We start from the raw sequence: 27,500 nt of genomic DNA on the forward strand, positions 1-27,500 counted from the left end.
AGAGGGGGAGGAGGGCGGTCCCTCGCAGAACGCGTCCCTGGTGGGCACCGTGCGCGTGCAGAAGTCGCTCAGCCCCGCCAGGGACAAGGTCGTGTACGCCGACGTGCCGGCGCTGACCAACGCCTCGGCCACACCGCGCCCCCTGCACCGCGGGGTGGACTCCCTCCTGCAGATGATGAGCCAGGCGGACGAGGCGGTGCAGGAGGCGCCCTCGCCCCGCCCCTCCCCGACGCCGGAGCCCCCTGAGGCCAAGAACAAGAGCAAGGCCGGAGGGCGGGAGCTGAGGAGGACCAGAGGATGCTGGCTCACGTGGGAGGCCCCTCGGAGCCGCAGGGGCCCTACGTCACCACCACCGTGGCCCTCGGCTCCATCATGCTGCTCGTCATCATCATCGTGGTGAGTGTGTGTGTGTGTGTGTGTGTGTGTGTGTGTGTGTGTGTGTGTGTGTGTGTGTGTGCGTGTGTGTGTGTGTGTGTGTATGTGTGTGTAAGCGTACGCGTGTGTGTGTGCTTGCATTCATGTGCGTATGACTAGGTATATGTTTTCGCGACTGTACAGCGCTGTCATAATTCTACGGCGTACTCGCCACATTTCACTACATATAAAAGTATTAACCCTTGCAATCTACAAGACTCAGACGACCCCCAATCCTGAACAGTTTAGAAGACATACAGCCTCTAATCAGACAAAACTATAAACACCACCTGATCGCCCATACACCTAGAAATAAAAAAAAAGAAAACATTAAAGAAATACAACCATAAACAACATCCCAGGTGATGGTTGCTCTGCGAGTCCAGTGGAGGGAGCGAGCGAAGGCGGCGGAGGAGTGGTCAGTGAGGCCGCCCACCGTCCAGCCCGCCTCGCCTGCCTCCGTGGGCGCCGGTCCGCCCACTCCGCCGTCGCACTTGGACCCGCTCACGCACCTCCACGCGGAACCGATAAGGATTAAGGTGAGATGAGATAAGAGATTAGAGGAACGAATGAATGGATGGGTGTAAAGGAAGGAAGGAAGGTTTGAGGCAGGTAAAGTAGAAAGAGGAAAGGAAACAGAGGTGATAAAGTATCATTCAAAACGGAAGGGAAGAAGAAGGAAGAAATAGACGAACAGTAATGGATAGAAATAAATAAAGATAATCGTGGTAAAATAAGATGAGAGATTAAAGTAAAGATAATAATAAGAAACAAGATATAGATGGAAAAATAGCGGGATCGAGATGAGACAAAGAAAAAAAAAATTAACCCAAACGAAAAAGAGAAAAACACAAGGAATAATAAATAATTAAAAGTATTTGAGAAAATAAATCTATGACAAGAAAAAGGAAGAAACGACCAAAAAGGCTAAAAATTCAACAAAAAGAATCAAACAGGAATATTTTAAAGAATATAGGAATGAGAGAAAAAAAGAAAAGACAATAGGGAACATCATAGAATAAAAAAAAAAAAAAAAAAAAAAAAAAAAAAAAAAAAAAATATATATATATATATATATATATATATATATATATATATATATATATATATATATATATATATATATATATATATATATATATTTACAAAAATCATCCCTTTGCACAGACATCGAGGATTCATCACTTCAGACACAGACCTCAAAGTTCTTTCACGTTTCAGGCGAAAGGTCTCCTCGAACGCAGAGGGTCCAACACCAGCCTGACCTTGGAACTGCCCTCGACCTGCCCGCCGCCAGAGGTCACCTCACCGCCTCGACACTGGTCAGTTTTTTTTATTTATTTATTTATTATTATTATTATTTTTTTTTTTTTTTACTTTTTGTGTCTTCTATTTCTCTTTCTTTCTTGTTGTTGGTCTTCTTTCTTTTCTTCTGCCTTTTCTTTCTCATTCTCCATCTCCCCTTCACCTCCTCCACCCATTTCCTTCTCATTTCATTTCCTCTTCCTCTTCCTTCTTACTTTCGTCTCTTCATCTTCCACCTTCTCTTTCTTTTTCTTCCTATTTACGTGTATTTTGCTGTTTCTCCCTCCCCTTCCCTCTCTCTCTTTTCTACTTATAAAATTATTCATTTCGTTGTTCAAATTCCATGGTGCTATATAGATCGTAAGCCTTATGCTTATGACATTATAAAGTCTTCATCAAATATTCATGACTGTACATTCTTATGTTATAAAGTATATGATTTTTTAACCTAACATTTCATCGGTTTTATAATGGAAAAAAAAAAACTGTAGAACTAATCACTATAATAAAGAAAACTACAATTTATTCTTAAATAATCCTCAAGTTAATATTTTAATGGTTCTTTAAGTGGTAAATATTTGTAAGTCGTAAAAAAAAGGCATCTTTAAGGGGTAAATATAAACAAAACATTTTCATTTTTCCAAAGCAGTTTCACGAAAGACCTTACGTTAAAATGTATTTAATATCATCGTCATATTTCACATTAACGAGCACATCGCCAAACACATTACAAAAACACAAAGAGGCAATAACGCGTTTAAAGTTCAAGAAACGAAACACAGCCACAGTAAGCAAAGAAACACAAAACCCACAACGTTTCGGTTAAAACATATCACGCCTCATCAGGTCGAAACTTCATTTAAAGGGGAAACTCACCTAAAAGTGACATGAAGGTACCTTTTTTTTCTACTCGTATATATTTTCTTTTAACTTTCTACACTTTACTGTTGACTGTGTTTCGTTTCACTCTGCCTTACAAGCGAATCATATATAAGTATCCCCAGCACACCGGAGGAGTTTCTGATGACCGCTGGGAACAGGATGAGCAGGAGACAGCTGAGACACTGCTTGAGGGACACGAGGACGCTACATGCCGAGTTCTGGGAGGTCCCTCTCAACTTGCCTGATAAGTAAGGGGTCTTTGCTTGTCTCTTTCTGTTTGTATTGTGTATGTATGTCTTTTTTTGCTTTACTCTTTTGTTTCGTGTATTTTTTGTAGTTTTTCTCTGATTTTTTTTTCATTTGTTTACTTTTTGGCTATTTTTGTGGGCTGGGTGTGTGTATATTTTCTCCTTTATTGAGTTTGCAGTGTGTGTGTGTGTGTGTGTGTGTGTGTGTGTGTGTGTGTGTGTGTGTGTGTGTGTGTGTGTGTGTGTGTGTGTGTGTGTGTGTGTGTGTGTGTGTGTGTGCGCGCGCGCGTTCTCTCTCTTACGGATGTAAATGTGTATATTGAAGATATTATTTATATTCAGTATTACTTTGTTATTTTAACACTATGTTCCCCTAACACACATTGAATATATTTCAAGGAGGCTTTAAATGATAATATATTTACTGGTAGTCCTTTTAGACTTTTAGAAAATGCAGAGATGTCCAAACTGATGGTAATACATCTTCTGTTTCTCTATTTTACCATTAACCATGAGTTCTGATAAACAGTGAAGATAATTGTATAGTTATACATTCTATATTCAGTTTAATCCTTTTTCTACAGAGATATTCAGAGCAGCAATAGCATATCTGCTGAGTATGATAACAAGAGTACTGTGACGTCATTGTAATCCTAAATTCCAATAAACAAGTGGAACCACAACTCAAGTTATTCATACATTTAACATTCAACTTACACGAATTCTCAGTGAGATATCTGTACCAGCGATGCAATACCTGGCGCTGGGATTACAGTGCCGTCGATATAATCCTGAATTCTGATGAAAAGTGGAACACTGATCACAATTTCAGTTATTTATACCGTCAGGATTCATTTTGTACGAATTCCAACGAGATATCTGTACCGGCGATACAATACCTGGTATTAGCATTACGGTGACAATGAACAAATAGAAAATTTAACAATATTTTACAGACATTCGTATGTTCAACATTTTACACGAAACCCCAACGGTATATCTATATCATCGATATACCTTTCGATATTAGCATTACAATGACATCGATATAACTTGGAAATACGATAATTGAAACATTGAATATAAAACAAATCCTATAGTTATTCGTACACCCAACATTTAATTTACACGAATTAAAATGAGATATCTAGACCGAGATACAGTATTTGATATTTGGATTATAGTGACGCTTTTATAACCTTGAATTTCGACGAACAGGTGTGACGTCCCTGGTTCAGCGGCCAAGAACAGGTATCGTACTGTACTGCCTAATGAAGCCACACGAGTCAGGCTGGACACTGGAGACCCGGCGACTGCTTATATTAATGCTAACTACGTGAGGGTTAGTACCGATGTTGAGTTAGTGAAATGTTTTTTTTTTATTATTGACTGGGATGTTTGGTGGATGTTTTTAGTCTGTCAAGAGATGTTTTTTTCTTCTTCATTGGTATGTTACTTTGTCATTTTTTTAAAATCCCTCTTTTCTCCCCCATCCCTTTCTTTGTATGTATGTATGTACATGAGTATGTATGTCACTCCCTGTCTCTGTCTGCCTCAATTTCTCTCTCACTCACTGTTTGTTGTTTGCCCCCTCCGTCTCCTTCTCTCTCTCTTTCTCCCTTTCCTCCCCCACACTAACCCTCCTCCTTCCCCTCTCCCTCCCCCAGGGTTACGACGGCGAGGAGAAAGCGTACGTGGTGACCCAGGGTCCTTTAGCCAACACCGTGGCTGACCTCTGGGCGCTGGTCATGCAGGAGAGGTCACCGGCCGTGGTCATGATCACCAGACTCAAGGAGAAGCGGAGAGTCAAGTGCGAGCCGTACGTGCCCGCCCTCAGCGCCACGTACGGAGATATCACGGTCACGGTCAAGCAACTCATCCACAAGAACGGATACACGACTCGTCAGCTGTTGCTCCAGGTGGGTCTCCGCCTTTCGGTTCCTTGGCCGGTGGCGCTCTTTTGGAAATTCCTGTTAGGTTATCAGCACTGGCTATTTAAAATGTCCTTTCAGGCTGTTGGGAATTCCAGTTAGGTCATTGAGAATTCCCAGGCTATTGGGAATTGGACACTTGGAATTCCTGTTAGATTATTGACACTGGCTATTGGGAATTGCAACTACGTTATTGGGAATTCCTGTTAGGCTGTTGGGGATTCCTATTAGGCTGTTGGGGATTCCTATTAGGCTGTTGGGGATTCCTATTAGGCTGTTGGGGATTCCTATTAGGCTGTTGGGGATTCCTATTAGGATGTTGGGGATTCCTATTAGGCTGTTGGGGATTCCTATTAGGCTGTTGGGGATTCCTATTAGGCTGTTGGGGATTCCTGTTAGGCTGTTGGGGATTCCTATTAGGCTGTTGGGGATTCCTATTAGGCTGTTGGGGATTCCTATTAGGCTGTTGGGGATTCCTATTAGGCTGTTGGGGATTCCTGTTAGGCTGTTGGGGATTCCTGTTAGGCTGTTGGGGATTCCTATTAGGCTGTTGGGGATTCCTGTTAGGCTGTTGGGGATTCCTATTAGGCTGTTGGGGATTCCTATTAGGCTGTTGGGGATTCCTATTAGGCTGTTGGGGATTCCGGTTAGGCTGTTGGGGATTCCTATTAGGCTGTTGGGGATTCCTGTTAGGCTGTTGGGGATTCCTGTTAGGCTGTTGGGGATTCCTATTAGGCTGTTGGGGATTCCTATTAGGCTGTTGGGGATTCCTGTTAGGCTGTTGGGGATTCCTGTTAGGCTGTTGGGGATTCCTATTAGGCTGTTGGGGATTCCTATTAGGCTGTTGGGGATTCCTATTAGGCTGTTGGGGATTCCTGTTAGGCTGTTGGGGATTCCTATTAGGCTGTTGGGGATTCCTGTTAGGCTGTTGGGGATTCCTGTTAGGCTGTTGGGGATTCCTATTAGGCTGTTGGGGATTCCTGTTAGGCTGTTGGGGATTCCTATTAGGCTGTTGGGGATTCCTATTCGGCTGTTGGGGATTCCTATTAGGCTGTTGGGGATTCCTATTCGGCTGTTGGGGATTCCTATTAGGCTGTTGGGGATTCCTATTCGGCTGTTGGGGATACCTGTTAGGCTGTTGGGGATTCCTGTTAGGCTGTTGGGGATACCTGTTAGGCTGTTGGGGATTCCTGTTAGGTTACTGGAGTTTCCTGTTAGAATATTTTGAATTCCTCTTAGGCTATTGACACTGACTATTAAGAAATTCTTCTTAGATCATTGGCACTAACTATTGCGCATTCCTTTTAGGCTATTAGCTACTGGAGATTGGACATTTCGCATTAGCTATTGGTTATTGAATACCGTCTATTGGCTCCAAGCTATTAATCAAGGTGAAGCACATTAATTGAGCCCGATTTAGGAATTACTAAATCTTGATAGTTATAAGCATATTTCATTGCACATATCATCTGACGTCGTCTGACCTATGCTTTACTAGTCCACATGAATTCACAATCCATTGATAGTACACAGTTATAATTGCGATATGTTTATATGTGTACAGTTCGTTTTTCTACGAGTCTGAAGCAAAACCCATGTTTTCACGAATTCCTAACATTATTATTTTTGTTCATGTGTTATGTATGGTATTTTTTACAATACATATGGGAAAATAATTTGAGGTGTACCAAAAGCAACCATGTAAAGAAGAAACGTGACTGAAATTTGTATGGTAGGGCATTATAAATAGTAAGAAATTTTAACATGGAAAGCCCAGTGAATTCAGTAACTTTCCATGAAATTCATTAGCAGCAATTACGTACTTCTCATGACCTTCACATTCTGTTAATGACGGCTATTCCATTTAACCACCATTTAATTCATCAATACATTAATTTATCTCCTAATACAAGCATCTAACAGACTCATTCTTTCATTTCTTCCCTTAACAATCATCTCCCACGTAACAGCATCAATGAAAACGACCCATTCATTCATTCCTTCATCGAACCATTAATGGAATCGACCCACGCATCCATTTCTTCAACATAACCCGCCCTCGAGTATTTATTCAGTCCTCTCTTTTGTCTAAAAGTCGCCTCAGGCCTTCATTCACAACCACAAACGTCAATGAAAACGACTCATCAATTCATTCCTCCATCGAACCAGCGTCAATGAAATCGATTCACGCAATTCATTCCTCCGATTTAACCTGCGGCCAAGTATTACAATTCCCTTCGTCGATTCATTCATTCATCTATCGCTTAACAAACGTCAGTAACGTTCATTAATTTATTCACTCTTTTATCATCCGACGTGCGTGAAAACGACCCATTCGCCAATTTCTCTATCGAACCACCATTTCCTCACTTAACCTGCGGCCAAGTATCCATCAAATCCTCCATTTCCTCACTTAAGTGCGGCCACGTATCCATCAAGTCCTCCATTTCCTAACTTAACCTGCGGCCATGTAAACCAGTCCTCTCTTTCGTCCACCAGCGTCGGGAGGAGGTTCACGAGACGCTGCATTTCTGGTACACCGCCTGGCCCGACCACAAGACCCCCACGGAACCCGACCAGCTGCTCGCCATGGCCCTGGAGGTCGACCACGTCAGGAAGGCAAGTTGGGGGGGGGGGGGGGTTCTGCTTATAAGGATGATGGTGATAATGATGATGATAGGGAGTCTTCTTTCACTTTTTTTTTGGCTCTTTTTTTCTCTCTCGTTTTCCATTTTTTTCTTTCTTTCTCTTTTTATTTATTTGTTTTAAATTGTTTTTTGGCTTTTCCTTTTATCATATATTTTTTTGTTTTGTTTTGACTTCTGTTTCCTTTCCTTTTGATTTCAATTTTCTCTTTTTTTTCGCTAATTCCCTTTCTCTTCTTTCCCCCTGTCTTTTTCCTATTTCTCGTTTGTTTTATCCAGTCTTTCATTCTTTATTTTTCTTTGTTTCTTGTTTTTTTCTGTCTGTCTGTCCCTTATCTTCTTTCGTTTTTCATTCCCTTTCTTTTCTTTTTTCCCTCCCTCGTCTCCTTTCTTCTCTATTCTCCTTGTCTCTCTTTTCTCTCTCTCATTCCATCAATCTGCGCAATAACTGAGATAGTGACAAGTTCAGGTCATGCAGCTAATTAACAAAGTTACCACTTTATCTAGTACTTTTCATTATCTAAAACACACATATATACAGAAATACTATGTAAGTCTATCTATATTCACTTGTACATCAATATATATATATATATATATATATATATATATATATATATATATATATATACATACATATATACATACATACACACACACACATGTATGTATCTATCTATATATCTAAATTGAGAACACAAACACACAAAACGACACGAAAACAAAGCATGAAGCACACCACAGCAACAACCACAGTTCCCCCAGACCATTAATTCCTGCCCCTCCCCCTCCCCCTTCAGACTGGCACCGGAAGCGCCTGCGGCCCCGTGATCGTGCACTGCTCCGCCGGCATCGGGCGCAGCGGCTGTTTCATCGCTATCAGCATGGCCATTAACCAGCTGTTGGAAGAGGACTGCGTTGATATCCTTGGGATCCTGTGCCAAATGAGGCTAGATAGGTGGGTCTTGGGGGTATTTATTGTTGATTTCATTTATTTTATTTTTTGAGAGGTGTTATTCGGTGTTTTTTGGATCTGTGGTGTGTGTATTGAGTTTCTGTGTTGGGGAAAGTCAGTAATTAAACTCGATCTCATCCAGCTTTTAAAAATCATCTCTTTCGTTAGGTATATGCTATATATGTTAAATTAAATGTTACGTATTTTTTGCGGTACTGGCTAGATTTTTAAAAATATGTTTCTGAAGATAACCATGGAATCTTAAAATGTCACTCCCGCAACCCACACTGTTTCACCTCGACATATTTCTATAACAATCTATGAATTCATGAAATCCCAACAAAGTCTACAATAATGCAATTATCTCACACCCACCTCCCCCCCCCCGCCATTAATTACTCTTCGACCTGCCCTTTTGACCGCTTCCTGCGCCTCCCACAGGGGCGGAATGGTCCAGACCGGAGAGCAGTACGAGTTCATTCACCGTGCCGTGGCGCTATACGAGTCCACGCTGCCAGCCGTATGTGTGAACAAGTGATGCACGCCCTCTGACAGCTACCATGCCCTCCCCATGAACATTTCATGACCTCCCCCTCCACGGAGTATCTGTGGGGGCCACGGACACTACTGCCCCGGGGCTTCTGTGGGATGGAAAAGCCGACTCACCAGGCAGTCTCTGCCAGGGCCCCACTGTCCGTGCTGTCATGCCATGTACAACAGCCAGCAGGTGTTCACGTACGTCCTCAGTGCACCAGACGCGTACCGAGGACATGTTGCGATATGTACAGCGTGTACTTAACGAGTGCAGTTTGTTACGTTCCACATGGAGGACCTTTAAGAGCTGTGTGGTGCCGTGAGGACCGTCGACGGCAGCCCCGTTGACAAGATAACAGAGCTCGCGTCTTGTTTGATGTGGATCTCCGGCAAAAGACAAGGCACGTTGGCCCGGTTTCCTCTGGGCGAACAAGTGTCTTCCTGGACACTCGGTCCGATGAAAGACCAAAAAAACAACAATTTTCCCAGTAATACAAGATAGATAAATATGGCAGCTTAACTTGAGTGTAAACATAAGCATGAATTATTGTCTATCCGAGTGATGTACTTATTTTAACAAATATATTTATCAGTTGTCATACGATACTTATTTTCTGTAATATAATGTATGCATAAAAAAACATGAATATACAGTATTCACCCATACATACCAGGTAACAGCTATACGGCCACGCACACCCCATATATACGCGCGCACGCACGCACGCACGTACACACACACACACACACACACACACACACACACACACACACACACACACACACACACACACACACACACACCATACTGTATATATATTTATACGCACATTTCTAACTATCCATCTATCTTTACCTGTCTGTCTGTATATCCATCTATCTATAAATATATATTTATTTATATTTATATGTAAGAGCCTCCCGAAGGATGTCTAAGATTTCGCAACAAGCTGAACCATCCTCATCGCCCGTGCGTATACGATTGATCCACGACCGTCGCCGCACACACACGCTAAACTGGCTCGCAAATTCCTCTCTGCGATTCGTAGGTTTCGATGTTTTGCGTGAACTGAAGCTCCGGACTTTGCCGGCACAGTGATGCAGTGAAATTGTACGTTTATTTGTAAAAAAAAAAAAAAAAAAAAAGACAAAAAAAGGAAGACAGTCAGACAGAAAGAAAGACAGAAAGAAAAGAAAAGAAAAGAAGAAAAGAAGAAGAAAAACGAGCGGACAGCATGTTATGTTTGCAATGTTTTATTTTTCAAGAGTGGAGAGAAAATCAAAGCCAAAGACCGGGAGGTGTTTTGTTTGCATCGTAAGTATTTGGAGTGAGGTGGCATTTTGTGAACAATAACGATACCAACAACAACCTTGTTCAGCGTCTGTGTATGAGGCACAGGCCTTACTCGACCAGTACCAGAATTCTTTCAAAGCAGCGTGGTATTCTCAGCCCCCACAAGGCCCGGCCCTATAGGGGGGAACCTGTCTGTGGAATATTTTCAGGATCTGTCAACACACAAGTTCTTGACCAAAAGAAAAGAAAAAAAGAAAAGAAAAGAAAAAAAAAAAAAAAAATCCACCTCACCTTCATAGCTCTTTTCGTGAGCCCTTCTGAGTGTTGAATGCAAGACTCGTGATCCTGGAAAATTACATTTTTTTTTTCATTCGTCTAGAAGAAAAAAAGGAAAAAAGAAAATCGAGGCATAATGAGTGTTTGTACAATTAATTCCTTGCCCGGAGAGACTCTGGCAAGCACCTTGGTGTTAATATAATTAGTCGACATGTAGCATTATTAGTGTCTGAGTGATGCAGTTCAGTGTGATATTAAGCATTAGGTTTAGGTGATATTCCGGAGAATATTTATTTTGTGTTTGACATAAAAAAAATCTGATCCATGTGAATCGTCCGGGAACCAAAAAAGGTGTAACTTCTACAAGTGTGACTTTGTTCACCTAAACGACGCACTGGAGATCGCGATAGGAACCAAACAAACAAAATAAAAAAATATATATATATTTTGGCTTTATTCTAAGACTTGTGTTAGCCACAGAAAGGACGTTTCTTGGCTAGTGGATATTTTACCTAGTTTAACCCTCCTTAAAACGGACGTTACGATAGTTTACTGTTCGGCCAAAAGGCGTGTTGATTTGTTATCTTGCATTCACCTCAAAGCTCACACAAAATAACTTCTGTGAAACATGTAGATACAATCTTCTAAGTATAATAATAATAATAAAGACAAAGGTGTTTCGTGGCTGGAAGACAATATCGGAGATGGGGTTGCTGGAACTGGACTCTTTACCAAAACAAAAAACAAAAAGAAAAAGAAAATGCAATGGCTCAGATTCCTATGTTAGCTTTTGTGCAGAATATTCGGTAAAGATTTCCGTTCGATCTCTCTCCAATGTTCCACCTCAGTTATGCCTGTCGATATCCTCACAGACTCCCAAGTGAACTAACTAACTGGTGTGTTCACTTAGCACGGGGGTTGAAGAGAACACCCACTGCACACACACAACACAATAACATAAACAAAAACAACAAACAGTACTGTACTTATACAACAGCAAATAAATTATCAAAAGAAAAAAAAATACATATATATTTTATGGTGTATTCTTAAAATTAATTTATCTACCAAAGTGGACAAAAATATACATATAAAAAGGATTAAAATGGGGCATGTCCTTCCCTTCTTGAGGCTCTGGGTAGCCGCGGGATATTAAATGTCATGTTAGTGTAACGAGAGAGAGAGAAAGACTCTCGTCAGTTCGGTGTATTTTCGATGTATTTGTCTGGAGGTTCTGTGTGTGGGGTTGGCGTTGTAGGTCCCCCCCCCCTCCTGTACGCACAGTTTGTATACTGGAGCTTTAATAAGGAGCTTTAAATCCATTTCCCGGTGTGTTATAAGTGAGTATTGTTACTGGACTGCGGCAGAGGATTTTTTTTGTGATTGCGAAACTCGTCTTGTATCCAGGTGAAGTGACCGATTTTCTCTCTCGCAATGAAGTACATTTTTCTTTACGCTTTGAAAGGTTATTCAGGTTAGTGATTAGCTGCAAGTGATGAGTCGGAAGGACCTCGGGGTATGGATATAGACCTTAATTCTCTCATCAAATTGTCAGCTGTTTGGATAAACCGCAATGTTTTATATGTAACGACGGATTAAGTGTTCAAAGCGGAGTTCATTTCAGCGAAAGGAAAATGTAACGCGACGCTAAGTAAAGGATCAAAACGACTGGCCATTCCACTGGATATGAACCGGATTTTCTTTCAACTAAAGCAGGTCCAACAGTACCATCTGATTGAAAGTAAACCGCAATAAGCCAGTAAACTACCTCTACAGTGTATATTTTTTTTCATCATAACCGACTCGCCGATAACAATTTCTTGTAGTAGAAAATGTCAATAAGCCAATGAAAATTAGACCTCTCAAAACGGATTTAAGAAGACACGTTCCTTCGGCGCGATTTGTTGGTTTTCATTGGACACGTCAGCCAATCAGCTTTTGATCTCTCCGACGGGAAAAGTCTAAACCAATCAGCGCTCTCCGTGTCTCCTTCGGGAAAATATCCAGCCAATCAGCGAGGTTTTACTAATTCAATGTAGCCAATCATCGCCCTTAGCCACAGCATGGAGAATGCCGGGCCTCTTTTCAGGATCAGTAAACGTTCTGAAAGAAAATAACGCTTATAAAGGAAAATAAAACGATATTTTTGTGTAACATTAGAAAAAAAGGAGCTAGATTTAACATCTTTCTTGGCTAATTTCTTCAAGTAACTGTATTCACCCCATGAACCGCCAACCCTTCGTTCGAGAGAATTGTCGAAATGACCTCAAGCGTGTGGTTTCGTATGTCGTTTACTAGTACATGTCAGCTACCTGGTGTGTTTTCTCTCCCCCCTAAACCAGTAGTACCTCAGGGTCAGCCTTTGTTTATCCCAGCGTAAAGTAAAATCAACGTTTTCAATCCATCGTCAAATGTCTTTCTCTCTCTCGATTCTTTTATTAAAACGGAAGAATCCAATGTATCATCTTCATTAATCTTCATTTTTAAAACAAATCTTCTCGATTCTCTTTGAAAATAAGCAAGTATCCAGTGTAACAACGTTTTATTCTTACTTTTAGCATCTCGAATCTCTCTCTCTCTTTTTTTTAAACGTGTAAGAATCCAGTATATATTCCAAATCCACGGTTCCAGCACCTGTCCGCCGGTCCTTGCTTCGACTCGAATGAAGCCCAGACGCCTCCTGTTTCCCATGACCGAGCTTCCATTCTACGGTTAGTTCCTATTCCCCACATACTGTAGTCTCCCATTCCTCCTATAAACCCGTGTTTGGTTGTCTTCTATGTACAAGTCCTATTACTTCTCATTATAAGTCGTATGTTCTCGACTTCTGATAGATATTTCCCTCACGCCCTTTCTGCGGTTTCATAATTGATAGAGAATCTAATCCTATTTTGCCAGGAAGAGGTACCCTCATCCTCTTTCCTATCCTATGTGAAAGTCACTCCTTATCCCCCATCCAATTCTCTATCCAAGGGTTCTGATCTTGTCCCTACGTAATCTCTCCACTTATGCAATAGTATCATCGCATACCCTTTAATCTTTCTAACACCATTCTGTATTCATATAAAAAATAAATAAATAAAAAAATCCAAACATTTTCCTCCAAAACGCAGAAAACCCAATTTTCACCACCTTTTCTTATCCCAGTTCCTAATCCTTATCCTTTTCCTTCGTTTCGAGTTTCCTGTTAACTGTATCCTCTGGTAAGGGCTTCCTCCTCACCAGGGTCCTCCAGCCAGCTGTATTGTCCAGCAGAACATCTACCCAACAATACCTGTACTGTCGAGTAATATATTTATTCACCAATGCTGTGTTTCATTTCACCCCCCCCCCTATTCTGTGTCGAGTTTACAGCCTATCTGTTCGGTGTGTGTGTATGTGTGTGTGTGTGTGTGTGTGTGTGTGTGTGTGTGTGTGTGTGTGTGTGTGTGTGTGTGTGTGTGTGTGTGTGTGTGTGTGTGTGTGTGTGTGTGTTAGATAGATAGACAGACAGATAGATAGATAGATAGACAGATAGATAGATAGATTGAGTGAATGAATGTGTGTGAATCAAAAGCGGGAAAGACATATTGTTATGATTTTTACACTACTATCACATCAAGTCGGAGCACTATATTGCATGAAATTGGCAACAAGGAACTGTTCAACGAAACTGATAACTGAGAGTTGCCTACCGGTATTTATGACACGACGTTAACAAAAGCCACAAGAAAAACGGCTTCAAAATTTGCCGCAAAATTTGCAGCAGTACTAATCCAAAAAAAATAACGGTAGTGGTAATTATAAAATAAGTACCGGCATTTCTCCTAGAGTATGCATATCTATCTATATCTATCTATCTATATCTATCTATCTATCTATCTATCTATCTATCTATCTATCTATCTATCTATCTATCTATCTATCTATCTATCTATCTATCTATCTAGATATATTATACTTTATGTATAATATATGTGGGCATTTCATCATTCCAACGCCTTTCAAACTAGCCCAGTCAATGACTAACCTTTCTGTCTTAAACAGAGGATTTAATGTTTTGCTGAATTTCATGACCAAAATCTGAAATTATCACTATTATTTTTTAAAACCATTTTCATCACTACGATTCAGCAGTTTATACTATCAATCTCTTGACCAGAGTCTTAAATTACCTTGTTTTGCTATTTTTTAAGCAATTCATCATCAATAAATATTGGGATGGCATTATCTTAAAACAACTCACTGTTGTTTAATCAAGATGCTTATCATTTACAGGTCAGTGGAATAACCAGAGATATTTTTATTGTATAGAGAGCAACTGCTTGACAAATTATTTGCATAACCACCATAGTTAGCCTGTGAAAAAAAATGTGTATATATGTATATATATATATATATATATATATATATATATATATATATATATATATATATATATATACACACATATATAAAGAAAAAGAAAAAGCCATTATGCTTAGTTCTGTAAATTTGTAGAATTCGTCTGCTATTGTCGAAAACAAAAGCTATCGACATGCGTGTGTGGAGGATTCGCAGATGTAGAATGAAAATAGAATTAAGTCATTATTCTGTTTTCATATGAATACAGAGCAAATAATGGCAATGTGAATAATTCCTGAATTAATTCTGATTATTAACATGCACAAAGGCTATGGAAATTTAACAATATACTCATTAATTATTATGCACATCTGACCATAGCGAACTTTTCATTATTATTATTATTATTATTATTATTTTGTATTTCAATAATCTGGTATTTTCCATTACAATTAACTTATTGAAAAAAAAGCTAGTTTCTGTGAGACAATAACCATAACAAGAGGGGCGTGTAAGGTGTTTTGTGATGAACGTCAAATAAAAGTGTAGGATCCGTTGATGTAAAATAACGACAACGCTGATTATGGTTGTAATTAGCTCATTTCTTATTATTTCAGAAAAAAATATTTAATCACCTATATTTATCCTCATTATTCAAATAAACCTTAACTTCATTCTCTATAATATTTTGTCCATTTCTTTGTAAAAGATACCAGACATCAAAAGATCGCTTTGGGCAAGAAAATTCCGCATAAAGTAAGATTAACTCCATTTATTTCTTAAATACACCATGGTACATCCCGTCACAGTACCATCATTACTTCCCATTAAGTCGGAGTAACGCTCTTCTTGAAAAGCAAAATTCCCCTCAAGAAACCTACTGCTATAGGCCCCCCCTCCCCCCTAAAAAAAAGTCCAAAAAGAAAAAAAAAAGAAAAAAAAAGATAAAACAAAATATAAAATATATATCGTACTGCACGCCATCTAATTGATGTCCTCGAGCTCCTTCATCAGCTGAGCTCTCTTCTTCTCCAGCTCGTCCTCGCTCAGCTCCCCTTCCTCGAGGCTCACCTCTCCAGCTTCCCTCTCCGATGACCTCCTGGCACTCTCGCCCTCGGAGTGGACGCGCGACCTGGGGTTAAGAAATAAAAAGGAGGGGACGTGCTTTTTTAATTTTGTGTGCTGGATGGAATAGGGGGAAGGAGGAAGGGGGAAGGAGGAAGGAGGAAGGAGGAAGGGGGAAGGAGGAAGGGAGAAAGGAGGAAGGAGGAAGGGAGGAAGGAGGAAGGAGGAAGGGAGGAAAGGAGGAAGGAGGAAGGAGAGGAAAGGAGGAAGGAGGAAGGAGGAAAGGAGGAAGGAGGAAGGAGGAAGGAGAGAAAGGAGGAAGGAGGAAGGAGGAAGGAGGAAGGAGGAGAAAGAAGAAGAAAGGAAAGAAGGAGGGAGGGAAGGAGAGATGGAAGGAAGGAGGGGGTGAAACTCATGGTAGGGGGAGGGAGTGAAAAGCATGGAAGAGGAAGGGAAGGGGTAGAGGGAAGGGGTGGAAATCACAGCAGCGGGAAGGAGGGATATTATGGGAGGGGCAGAGGGAAGAGAGGTTGTGTCTGTGATAAAGATTTCATAATCAGATTTTTTTTTTCTGATGATACTTGTCGACATTTCAGAATTCAAATCTTTGTGATATTTGCAATATGATGCTGATTTTGAACTCCCCCCCAAAAAATTGAGTGAAAACAATATCAGTTAGAGAGTGAGACTCCACTCAACAAAATTTTAGTACAAGATCCTTTCATTGTGGGGGAAAAAAAAGAGTAAATATAACCGACGTCATACCATCAAAGAGATTATAATGGTAAAGAAGTTGACTACATTATGGATTAATCCCAGTGAAAGCAAACAAACATACAAACAAAACAATCAAGGATCAAACAAGTTAAAAAATCATAAAATATAGCTGTTTAGGGAGGCAATTGTTTCGTGTGAGTAAAGCACAGAGAAAACACCTAACTCCAGCCCAACCACTTAATAACAACAACAAATAACAATATTCCTTTGCGAATTTAAACTATCACCATCTTGAACCACCTCCTATCAACGCAAATAAAACAAAATATTGCATAAGTGACTCGACTGGGGGAACCTTTTAGTCTGGTAAACAAAAGAAATCCAAGTAATCTATGCTCACTTCTCTATTAGTAGTGTTGGATTCTTCTTTGAATTGATAAACTGGCACGATTCTTGAAAGTGAATACTTCCCATAAAAAGTAATCTTGGTTAACTGCAGTGCTACTTACGAAAAAGACAAAATATTCCAAAAGAGATACTTTTCAACTACTTGTCTATCTATCTACTTACACATCTATCAACCTATCAATTTCCTCCTCCATTTTTTTCTGTCTCCTGTCTCAGCTATTTCTCAGATCTGATCTCCATGCTTGCAAATACAAGCTTATAACAGGGCATAACCGATCTGCACTAATTTCCTACACAATGCATTGCTACCAAAATCACTTTTCAATGAACAAACAACAGTCACAAAACTGAAACTGACATAGTAACAATGAAGGCAGACATGCTTTATGCCATGAGGAAGTAAAAACAAGGGACAGCTATTCAAATGAATCAAATCAAAGAACGGCATTAGCGTTACTCTACACAACAACAACAACAACAACAACTAAACAAAGCATGCTATCAGTACCAAATTGATACAATAAAAATCTAAATATCTTACACAATTAGAAATATCCAATAATTTGGTTCTTTTACAATCATTACAGAGTACAGGCAAAGAGGATTTATTGCATCACTTCTACTAGATAAAGGTAATTCCATTCAAATACTCATACACAATATATCAATCTATACTTTAAAACAACAACAATAAAAAAAAAATACAAAACTATCTTTCGATCTCTAGTTTCCTCTAGAATATAAAAAAACGAGAACTAGCATTAAAAAGCTATTAGGATCCAGTACTTAGGAGGCGGGCATTTCTCAGTCAATCCTCACACTTACCTCACGTGAGTACTTCTGTACGAGCTTGGGATAAACAAAGTACGGATGTCAGTCTGACTGGTGTTTTATATATTATTTTTCTATTTCCATTTTAGTTTTATCCTTAATGAATAGTAGAAACAGAGATAACCTGAATTTAAGACTCATTATAATTCTATCACAAAAGAAAAATGATTACTATGCATCTGTCTATAGATTTATCTACAATATGTATGTGAGTATGGGTTTGTCACATCAGAAACAAAATAAAATGTAATGTTCCAAACTTGTCTAGCATTCATCAAGAGAAAGAGAGAGAGAGAGAGAGAGAGAGAGAGAGAGAGAGAGAGAGAGAGAGAGAGAGAGAGAGAGAGAGGGAGAGAGAGAGAGAGAAGAGAGAGAGAGAGAGAGAGAGAGAGAGAGAGAGAGAGAGAGAGAGAGAAAAAGAGAGAGAGAGAGAGAGAGGAGAGAGGAGAGAGAGAGAGAGAGGAGAGAGAAAGAGAAAGAGAGAAAGAGAAAGAGAGAAAAAGAAGAAAAAGAAGAAAAAGAAGGAGAACTAGAAGAAGAAGAAAAAACAGTATGATGATAACAAATATCACTTGACACTTGACATCTGAGGGAGTCTTGATTTTACCACATTTTATTTTGTTTTTATTTTTGGCAGTTTTGATTGTAATTGTCTGGACATGTTACTGGTTTTGTGCTTGTATTAGTGTGTGTGTGTGTGTGTGTGTGTGTGTGTGTGTGTGTGTGTGTGTGTGTGTGTGTGTGTGTGTGTGTGTGTGTGTGTGTGTGTGTGTGTGTGTGTGTGTGTGTGTGTGTGTGTGTGTGTGTGTGTGTGTGTGTGTGAAGTATGTATGTATGTATGTATGTATGTATGTATGTATGTATGTATGTGTGTGTGTGTGTAAGATTTCTCCCTCGATTGAATATAACAATACTTTCAACAACACAAAGTGATTAACAATATTTCCTTCTAAGCAGCATTAGATGATCACTGAATTTTCTTGATGCTTTTACCCCATAAGCACAGCAAAATGATCAATAAAAATAGATCTGCTCTGCCATTAAGAAAGAAAGAAAGAATGAAAACCTTAGGCTTCACAAGAGCTGCATAATAACACCCAATATTGGACTTACTAACTGTTAGTTATTATTAGAGGTACGGCTAGGGTTCAACAACTTCGTGTCAAGAACCCCCATTACAAAATAGCATTAAAAAGAGGGGACTATTTATAAGTGTGTGAAGATGCTCAACATGTGTGGCATTAAACAGTACCAACTGACCACAGAAAGGATAAATGAAGACTTTCCATCCTTAAATGGGGAAATGAAATTCACACACACACACACACACACACACACACACACACACACACACACACCACACGCACACGCACACACACACACACACACACACGCACACACACACACACACACACACACCTAATAGTGCCTTGGACACATATCTATACATTATTATAGTAATACAGACACAGACAACAACAGTCAAGCGCATGTACAAATGTGCATGCAGACGCACAAATCCATTGAAAAAGTAAATGGTTTCCTATATTTATATATTCCCTGCTTTCTTATTATGTACTACATTGACATTTGTCTTGACCCTGCTGTAAATTTATGAATGCCACTTTAGTTTTAACACTTAAAACAAGGGATTTTCAATAATTAAACCAACGATATACGTACCAATCTGGTAAAAGACTACTTTCCTAAAATGTATATAGTTTTGTGTGTGTATATGTGTACATCTGCATATGGTGTGTGTATATACATGTATAGTATGTACATCTGCCTATGGTGTGTGTATGTAAACTATAGACTACCAAATAAATTATTTATTGTGGCAAGAAGCAATAGCTTATGATTCATTCACAGAAATCACTTCTCTGTGTATATATCAATATATATCTATATATATATATATATATATATATATATATATATATATATATATATATATATATATATATATATATATAAATGTATTGATAGATTAGAGATAGAGATAGAGAGAGAGAGAGAGATGGGGGGGAGAGGAGAGAGAGAGAGGGGGGGAGGGGGAGGGAGGAGGGAGAGGAGAGAGAGAGAAGAGAGGAGAAGAGAAGAGAAGAGAGAGGAGAGAGAGTGAGAGAGAGCGAGAGAGCGAGAGAGCGAGAGAGAGAGAGAGAGAGAGAGAGAGAGAGAGAGAGAGAGAGAGAGAGAGAGAGAGAGAGAGAGAGATGGGGGAAGACAGAGAGAGAGAGGTGGTAGGGATGAGATAAGGAGAGGAGATAAAGCGAAACAAGTAAAGAGAGAGAGACAGAAGAAAAAGAAAATGGCCAGAGAAACAAACAGACACGGAGATAAAATTTCAAGCCGTAACACTTACCCGCCTCGTGACCTAGACCGGGATCTGGACCTCGACCTGTGCTTCTTCTTCTTGCCGGAACGCTTTGATCTGTACGAGTCCTCGCTACTTATGGAGCGCTGGAAAAATGTTAATTAACTGTCAGTGATGGACCATAAAATTGGAGAGGGAAAAGGAGACTGTATGAAGACAAAGATAGAACCTATTTACATTTTATATCACACACAAAAATAAATGATTACATAAAAAAAGAACCAAGAAGAAGTAAATGCAATATCACCAACAGCTCAATCTAAGCCTCTGTTCTAATACCCCCCATTAACCCAGGCCCTGAAATTTGTCCCCTGCCCCAAAGACCCACCGAGCGGCTCCTGCCCTTCTTCTTCTTGCTCTTCTTTTTGCGTGACCTCCTCCTGTCATCGTCCGAATCCTCTGAATAACTCTTGGATCTGGAGCGCGACCTGCGAGAGCGCCTCTTGTGGTGGCCCTCGTCGCTCTCAGACTAGGAGGGAAGAGAGATGGAGAGTGTTAGAATTATCTGGATGTTCAGAGTCTATTACATATGCCTTGATTTCAGCTGCTGTAATTACTTACATATACAGTATATATGTACATATATAAATAACAAAAACACACACACACACACACAGAGCTAAGACAAAATTAAGAACACTTAGAAGAAAGTACTCTGAGACTGACTGAATGCTGCAACCAAAATTTCCAGCTGTGCCAGTATCACAGTCTTTCATGAAAAGTATTCCTCTTACCGAGTAGGAGTGCGACCTCGATCGTGATCTCTTGCGATCCTTCTTCTTGCTCTTCTTTTTGTTGCGCGAGTGGTGGTGGCCACACGCTTCCTCCAGGTGTTGTTGATATTCCTTTAGGTGGTAAAGAGGTTGGATACAATTACTAGGCGTACATGTACATCTACTTGCACACCTACACATGCCTAATTACAAACATACCCACCCACACCCAATCTCATAAAATCACATGTAATTTTTTTTTTTTCTTGAAAATGGCCAATTTAATCTATGCAAAGATTAAAAGGCATAAGTTCAGTCTACTTTAACCATGAATAAGCACATGTTTCTGATTTACCAATAAATGAAGTCTACTGGATTTCAAAGTAACCTTGACAATTGTTATCTCCTGAGAAAGCATTTCCCCTTCTTAAGATGCCAATCACGTATAGCCTCAACCTCCCTTTTACCTTGAATATCCTGATGCGCTCAGCTTCAATGGTGACTGCTGTGAAGGCCGGCAGGTGCTGGACGCGTGGCCGGACGTCTTCCCACGTGGAGCCCGAGTCCACTCCAATGGACTTCAGAGCCGAGCGCAACCCTGCCTCCAGCCGACGCATCTTCCGGGCCTCCTCCTTCAGCCGCTCTTTCTCCCTGGCCTCAGCCTGGAGGAAGGGGTGGGTACAAGGGTAGGTTTTGTGATGTTCTTTTTCAGGGTTTTTCTACCAGAGACAATCCTAGAATTCCCTGGTTGTCAGAAATCTCTGAGAGCAATTAAACTCTGGTGATATCTGGCAGTGGCCAGACAGTAGGTGCGGGAGTCCACTGCGTTAAGCCGAAAACCCCGCTCCACATGCACGGCGTGTTGCCGTGCATACAAGCTCAACCGGCCAACCATGCGGTTCGCTATGACGTTCTATCAAGTTGCCCGGCAGGAACGAGTTAATATTGAAATTATCCGGCACAATCTTTAGGTGACCTATGTCAATAACTTCAAAAGAATCAGACATATCTGCTTTAAAGAATGGTGCATCTTCCCTAACTTATCTAAATAAAGAAGAAAAAGGTTTTGTAATGTTCTTTTGAGGGCTTCCCTACCAGAGACAATCCTAGAATCTTAATACTGAAATTATCCAGCACAATCTTTAGGTGACCTATGTCAATAACTTCAAAAGAATCAGACATATCTGCTTTACAAAACAGTGCATCTTCCTTAACTTATCCAAATAGAGAAGAAACATAAGAAAAAACCACCACTCAAACTAAAAATCCCAAGAGGTTTCAAACCTACCTTCTCAATGAGAGCATTATAGGTGAGTTTCACATTGCCAGCATCAAGGGTGGCCGAGCGTGGGTCGTCACACACAACAGTAGCAAATTCCTTGAAGCTTGTCTTAACCTGAAGTAATAAAAAATAATTTTATATTTATTATCTTATCAACAATATGTTATAAGATGCAGATATGATTCAAAATTATCATTTTAAATATTTACTTTGTAGCTATGGTACTAGATTTACTTTTTATATACTTCTATATACTATATACTTCTTACTTTTGTCCCAAGACAGCATGAATCAAACATTTCTCTAATACAGGGAAGAACTTTAACATAATTCACCTGGACTTCAAATGCCTTTTCTTTGAGGATTTCCTTGATAATCTTCTTCTCATCATGGAAGCGAGACTTGAGATCTGCCACGTAGAACTTGAACAAGTCGAGTGGTGTTGACCCTGGCTGACCTAGCATGGCTGTGAATCTGGGTTGAGAGAGGTGGAGGTAGAAAATGATACTGAACTATGCGATAGAGGTAATGCAAACACTATCATTTTACGACTTTGTTACTGACATATAACACTAAAACTGATTATAGTAAAAAAACTGCTTTCCACCTTCTTAATTAATTTCCTCTAAAATTTCTTCCACTTTTATATCTCTGGTCAACATCAAGGATACATTCAAATAGATGGAAAAGGATTGCTTTAGGAAGATTAAGTGAAATTCAGAAGATTAAGTGAGTGTGAGATTAAAAGTATAAAGAAAAGAAAGAAAGAAAATAAATGGAAAAACTCTAGCCATCTATGCCGCTGTCCCATACAATCAAGGCTCACCTAATGTCTGCAGAAATGATAGGGTAAAGCTCCACCCAGAGGGACATGGATGTGAGCTTGCCTTGCTCGTGGAGCTCGTCCAGGAGAGCGGTGAAGTTGTCTCTGCATTTGCGTTGCTGCCTCTTGATCCGTCTCTTTTCCCTCTCACGCTCTTCCTCCTCCTCTTCCTCCAGCTGTTTGATGTGCTCGGCAAATACAATCAAGGCATCTTCCTTGTCCATACCTAGGGGGAGAGTTTATTATTTACATATCTCAACCTTACTTTTTCATTCTTCTCTCTCTTTCTCTCTTTTTCTCTCTCTCTCTCTATAACACATCCAAAAAAAAAGAAAAAAAAAAAAGAAAGGAAAAAAGAAAAGAAAAGAAAAAAAAACTTACTAAGGAGATCTGTGTCCTCAGCAAAAGTGGGATTGTCGATCAGCATTTGCTGTGCCTCAGACCATGTCGTCTTGAAGGTGATGTTTGTCATGCTGTCCAGGATTTCACTCAGGACCTGTGGGGGGTGAGAAGTATTTGAAAATGTGTGGAAAAGAAGCAAATGATGATGATGATGATAATGATAATGATTATACACTAATAATATTAATCATAATAATAGTAAAAATAATAATGAAAATTATGATAATAATAATATGAAGATTTAGAGAGAGAGAGAGAGAGAGAGAGAGAGAGAGTGAGAGAGAGAGAAGGTAAGGAAAAATATAAGCATTTAATAAAAGAAGAAGAAGAAGAAGAAAAAAACAGCACACAGAAGAATAAAGAAGAAGAAGTGTAAAAAAAAAAAAAGGAAGATGAAAGAAAAGTAAAAAGTAGAAAGTAAAAGACACGGAAGACAACAACAGAGTAAACGCCTGGAGCCGAGGCCAGCTAACCTTCATATTCCTCTTCCGCATGGCTTTGTTCTCCTCCTTCTCCCTCTTGGCCAGGTTGAACACCACGTCTTCGTACACTTCACGGCGCTCGCTCTCTGGCACAACCTTCCACAGCTGCGGGTTTAGGGGGGGGGAGGGGAAAACATTAGCCGATTGTCTTGAGCTTTTGCTGTGAGAAGTGGATGTGTTCTTGTATTTTGCACAAGAATATACACTGATGTGTATGTTCTAAAAATTCCACTTTAGACAAAATGAGCCAAATTCAACTAACTTCCAGGTGCTGGAACATTTCATGACATCGGTAATACTTCACGGAAGAGTTCATGCGTTCGCAGTTCAGGAGGAAGTGTTCAAGGTCTTCTTTGGCCTTTTTAGCACGTAACCGTTGCTCTTCCTGAAGGAGTAAGAATAAAGATTAACATTCAAGAGGGACTTCTCCCCCAAAGGGTACAAGGTATAGTGAAAACAGAAAAGAAAGAAAGAAAGAAAGAAAAGATAATATTACTTCATTTTTTTTCTAGGCTAATTCATCTTTAGATCATTACTTTTCCTTATCTTTAAACTCTCCTTACCAATTAATTTTTGGGGGGACAAAATTCCTTATAAAAAAGCCTATACTCCATTCTTAAAAAAAAAAAAACACAAAAACTACTAAACACACATTATTATAATCATCCATACACCAATCTCCCTCTCCCATCTTCACGTAGATAAAAATCCGACACCAAAGATAAAAATGCCAACCCAACCTTCTCCTCCTTTGCCCGCTGAACCTTGTACGCGTTGAATGCCTGTTTCTTCTCATTAAGCTTGTTGAAGGCTTCGTAGCGTGCGTCATTCTGGATCATTCTGACAGCTTTGTCCCAGGTGGCATCGCTCGGAACACCCTGTCAAAATACAAGAGAGGGGAGCTGAATCTTCAAGGAAATACAAGTTAAACAGGTGAAAAGGGAATGCAAAAGCCATAAATGAATCATATTTCAAGGATCACATACTGTACACACTAACATGACATAACTAACATGACTAACATGATCACATACTGTACACACTAACTAACTGTACACGCTAACATGAATACTCTGTCAATTAACTCTTTGGCAAATGAAGAATGATGAATGTATTGCAAATTTGTGAAGCTAGTAGTTATGTCACAATCACACATCACTATGACTTGAAGAAAAACTTATTTTTATGCTAATAATTTATACATATAAAGTGGAGAAGGAGAGGGAAAAAATTAGAAGAAAGCAGAGGTGAAAGAAAAGAAAAGAAAAAAGATAAAGAAAAAGAAAGAAAAAGAAAAAGACAGAAAAAGAAAAAAAAAAAAAAAAGAAAGAAAAAAAGAAGAAAAAAGAAAAAAGAATGGAAAACAGAAAGAAAAAAAGCAAAAGCAAAATAAAGAAAAAAGAAAGGCAAAAAGCCAACTCACCTTATCCCGCAAGAACTCTTTAAAGGCCTCCAAAGCCTCCTTCTTGTCCTTGAAGACCAGCTGCTTTGGTTCTGTGACTTCCTTCACTTCCTCTGTGATGAGAAGATTGATATCACAGATAAAATATATGCCATGATTCATTAGCATGCTGTAAACACGGGTAAGGGATGGCAATGCATTACATACAAAATCATAGTTGAGGATGATTATTGAAAAATAAAATCAAAACTGTTTCTGTCCATGCTTTTATGGGAGATAGAGATCGTATTGAACTTCAGGTATCTATCTAGAAATGGTTGCCAATTATCAAATGCTTCATCTTGGCTCTGAAACAAGGGATATTTTGCTTCAAAACATCTGTTGTGCTTTTTTTTTCATTCACAACTTAATATTTCATGTGCTATTATAATATATTTCCTCTTAATCTGCTCACATTTACCAAAGTTAACTTCTTACCTACAGGAATCTGAAGCAAATCACACACACAAACACAAACCAACAGCTCTCAATTAGAGCATTATATTCTTTTATAAACAAAATTGCACGTCATGCAGCACACCTGATGTAATTTTCTGATCGTTCTGAATACCTGTCCGAGTTAATTCACCCACTTTAGACGTTGCCTTTTGAAAGCTACCACAGCATGGACAGAGAACAGGGATCATCAAAAGGAAATGGTAAACAAGGTGAGAATGTATGAGTAATTTCACAGAAAGAGTTGTTATTAATACACACAATCACAAAAAGTCTGTTTCAAGTTTTGTTTGCATTAGAGGGTCATAGCCCGTTGCACCCGAGGGGCCATGGCCAAAGTACAGGCTTGCTATGCTCAGAGCTGTATCTCTGTATGATGATGCACAGCCTGCAATTTTTCTGTACTGTTCAGTATGCCTTGAAGAATGTAGTTGAAACTACACAAGCCATTAGAATATTCGTAACCCTCAGGCTCGGACCAAAACATGGCTGTCAAGTACGCTTAGGCACCCGGGTGCAACAGGTAATAAATACAAATAATCAAAATGTTGAAATCATAAAACCCTTCTCTGTGAAAATGTCCTCTTGTTACAGATAAAATGAAAAATTAATGATGACACTAACCTACACAGAGAAATTAGGCAAGTTATACCTACTGTAACTTCCAGAGGAAATTTCCTTCATGGAAATCACACAAAAAAAAAATCAGAAATTAATCAGTACAACTTGATTTCAGAGAAAGGAAAGATTAGAAAGTCTAAAAAAAAACAAAAAACTACAATCAGAAATCTGTTATAGATTGATGGAAATCTAATTCAAACTACAAATTAGACAAACAAGATAACACAGAAGGGTAGAAAGAAAGCGAAGACGACGGCAGAGAAAAGGCAGAGGAGACAGAAAAGATGGAGAAGGCAAAGACCAGAAAGAAGTCAAAGATTGGGGAGGAGAGAACGAGACGACAAAGAGAAAGTGGGAAAAGAAGAGGATAAAGAAAAACAGAACAATTTAGGAAAAAAAGAATACAAATTGAGTAGTCATATGACCATGCTTATCTGAAAGAAAATCACATAACAGATAAATAGATTGGAGAAGAGAATTATATGTAAAGGCAGAGGTAAAGAAGTATATAGAAAAATATGAAAAAGGAAGAGAGAAGAAAGAAAGAGGAAAACACACACAATTGTTGCTAATAAAATATTCTTTAAGCATACACAAAATGTTAAATGAAATCACAAAAGATTAGATCTACGGTATCTCCATTACAGTCTGCGTATCTGACAGGGGCAGGGTGCATGGCCTCTACTTCCAGTGAGAGTGATTCAAAGCTATGTGCAGCTATAGTTTTTGTTGAAAAAATAGCTAAAAAAATACATATATATACAGACACAGAAACACAGACATGCACAAAACAAACACAAACATGAAAACAAACACAGACACAGACACAGACACACACACACACACACACACACACACACACACACAGACATATGCATATAAACATCATAAAAAAACACAATCACAAAAATGAGCAAAAACAAATCACTTATCCAATCACTCATTCACATACAAGTGGACATACAACAAACAGACAATTAAACAGACTCAGTCTACAGTGGCGATGACTTTCATAATGAACACATTCACAGTAACAGACCTCACCAAAAGAATAAAAAAGAGAAAACAACAAGAA

At 39.4% G+C, this 27,500-nt stretch overlaps 2 protein-coding genes and 1 long non-coding RNA gene across 3 annotated transcripts in view; 2 read left to right on the plus strand and 1 right to left on the minus strand.

Moving 5' to 3' along the window:
* LOC119584826 (receptor-type tyrosine-protein phosphatase R-like) overlaps nucleotides 1-9,516 on the plus strand; it is a 25,232-nt gene extending 15,716 nt beyond the window's left edge. Inside the window, exons 3-12 of the mRNA XM_037933467.1 lie at nucleotides 1-196; nucleotides 262-396; nucleotides 777-953; nucleotides 1,636-1,736; nucleotides 2,724-2,849; nucleotides 4,068-4,191; nucleotides 4,517-4,768; nucleotides 7,280-7,399; nucleotides 8,226-8,383; nucleotides 8,822-9,516. The exon at nucleotides 1-196 is cut by the window's left edge and continues 652 nt beyond it. Of these exons, the coding sequence (XP_037789395.1) occupies nucleotides 1-196; nucleotides 262-396; nucleotides 777-953; nucleotides 1,636-1,736; nucleotides 2,724-2,849; nucleotides 4,068-4,191; nucleotides 4,517-4,768; nucleotides 7,280-7,399; nucleotides 8,226-8,383; nucleotides 8,822-8,918 (1,486 nt within the window). The 3' untranslated portion in view covers nucleotides 8,919-9,516. The remainder of the gene's footprint in view (nucleotides 197-261; nucleotides 397-776; nucleotides 954-1,635; nucleotides 1,737-2,723; nucleotides 2,850-4,067; nucleotides 4,192-4,516; nucleotides 4,769-7,279; nucleotides 7,400-8,225; nucleotides 8,384-8,821) is intronic.
* A 576-nt stretch (nucleotides 9,517-10,092) lies between these two features.
* LOC119584576 lies at nucleotides 10,093-13,790 on the plus strand. Its single transcript, XR_005229828.1, has 2 exons — nucleotides 10,093-11,976; nucleotides 12,013-13,790. It is a non-coding gene; the product is annotated as an uncharacterized LOC119584576 (long non-coding RNA).
* A 1,773-nt stretch (nucleotides 13,791-15,563) lies between these two features.
* LOC119584577 (pre-mRNA-processing factor 40 homolog A-like) overlaps nucleotides 15,564-27,500 on the minus strand; it is a 17,745-nt gene continuing 5,808 nt past the window's right edge. The window contains 14 exon segments of the mRNA XM_037933263.1: nucleotides 15,564-15,939; nucleotides 17,823-17,846; nucleotides 20,194-20,291; nucleotides 20,534-20,674; nucleotides 20,940-21,050; nucleotides 21,386-21,580; nucleotides 22,207-22,314; nucleotides 22,536-22,674; nucleotides 23,027-23,249; nucleotides 23,405-23,519; nucleotides 23,899-24,012; nucleotides 24,170-24,292; nucleotides 24,648-24,785; nucleotides 25,331-25,422. Of these exon segments, the coding sequence (XP_037789191.1) occupies nucleotides 15,792-15,939; nucleotides 17,823-17,846; nucleotides 20,194-20,291; nucleotides 20,534-20,674; nucleotides 20,940-21,050; nucleotides 21,386-21,580; nucleotides 22,207-22,314; nucleotides 22,536-22,674; nucleotides 23,027-23,249; nucleotides 23,405-23,519; nucleotides 23,899-24,012; nucleotides 24,170-24,292; nucleotides 24,648-24,785; nucleotides 25,331-25,422 (1,769 nt within the window). The 3' untranslated portion in view covers nucleotides 15,564-15,791.

Source organism: Penaeus monodon, chromosome 18, assembly GCF_015228065.2.
Source record: "Penaeus monodon isolate SGIC_2016 chromosome 18, NSTDA_Pmon_1, whole genome shotgun sequence".
In the NCBI taxonomy this organism is placed as follows: Eukaryota; Metazoa; Arthropoda; class Malacostraca; order Decapoda; family Penaeidae; genus Penaeus; species Penaeus monodon.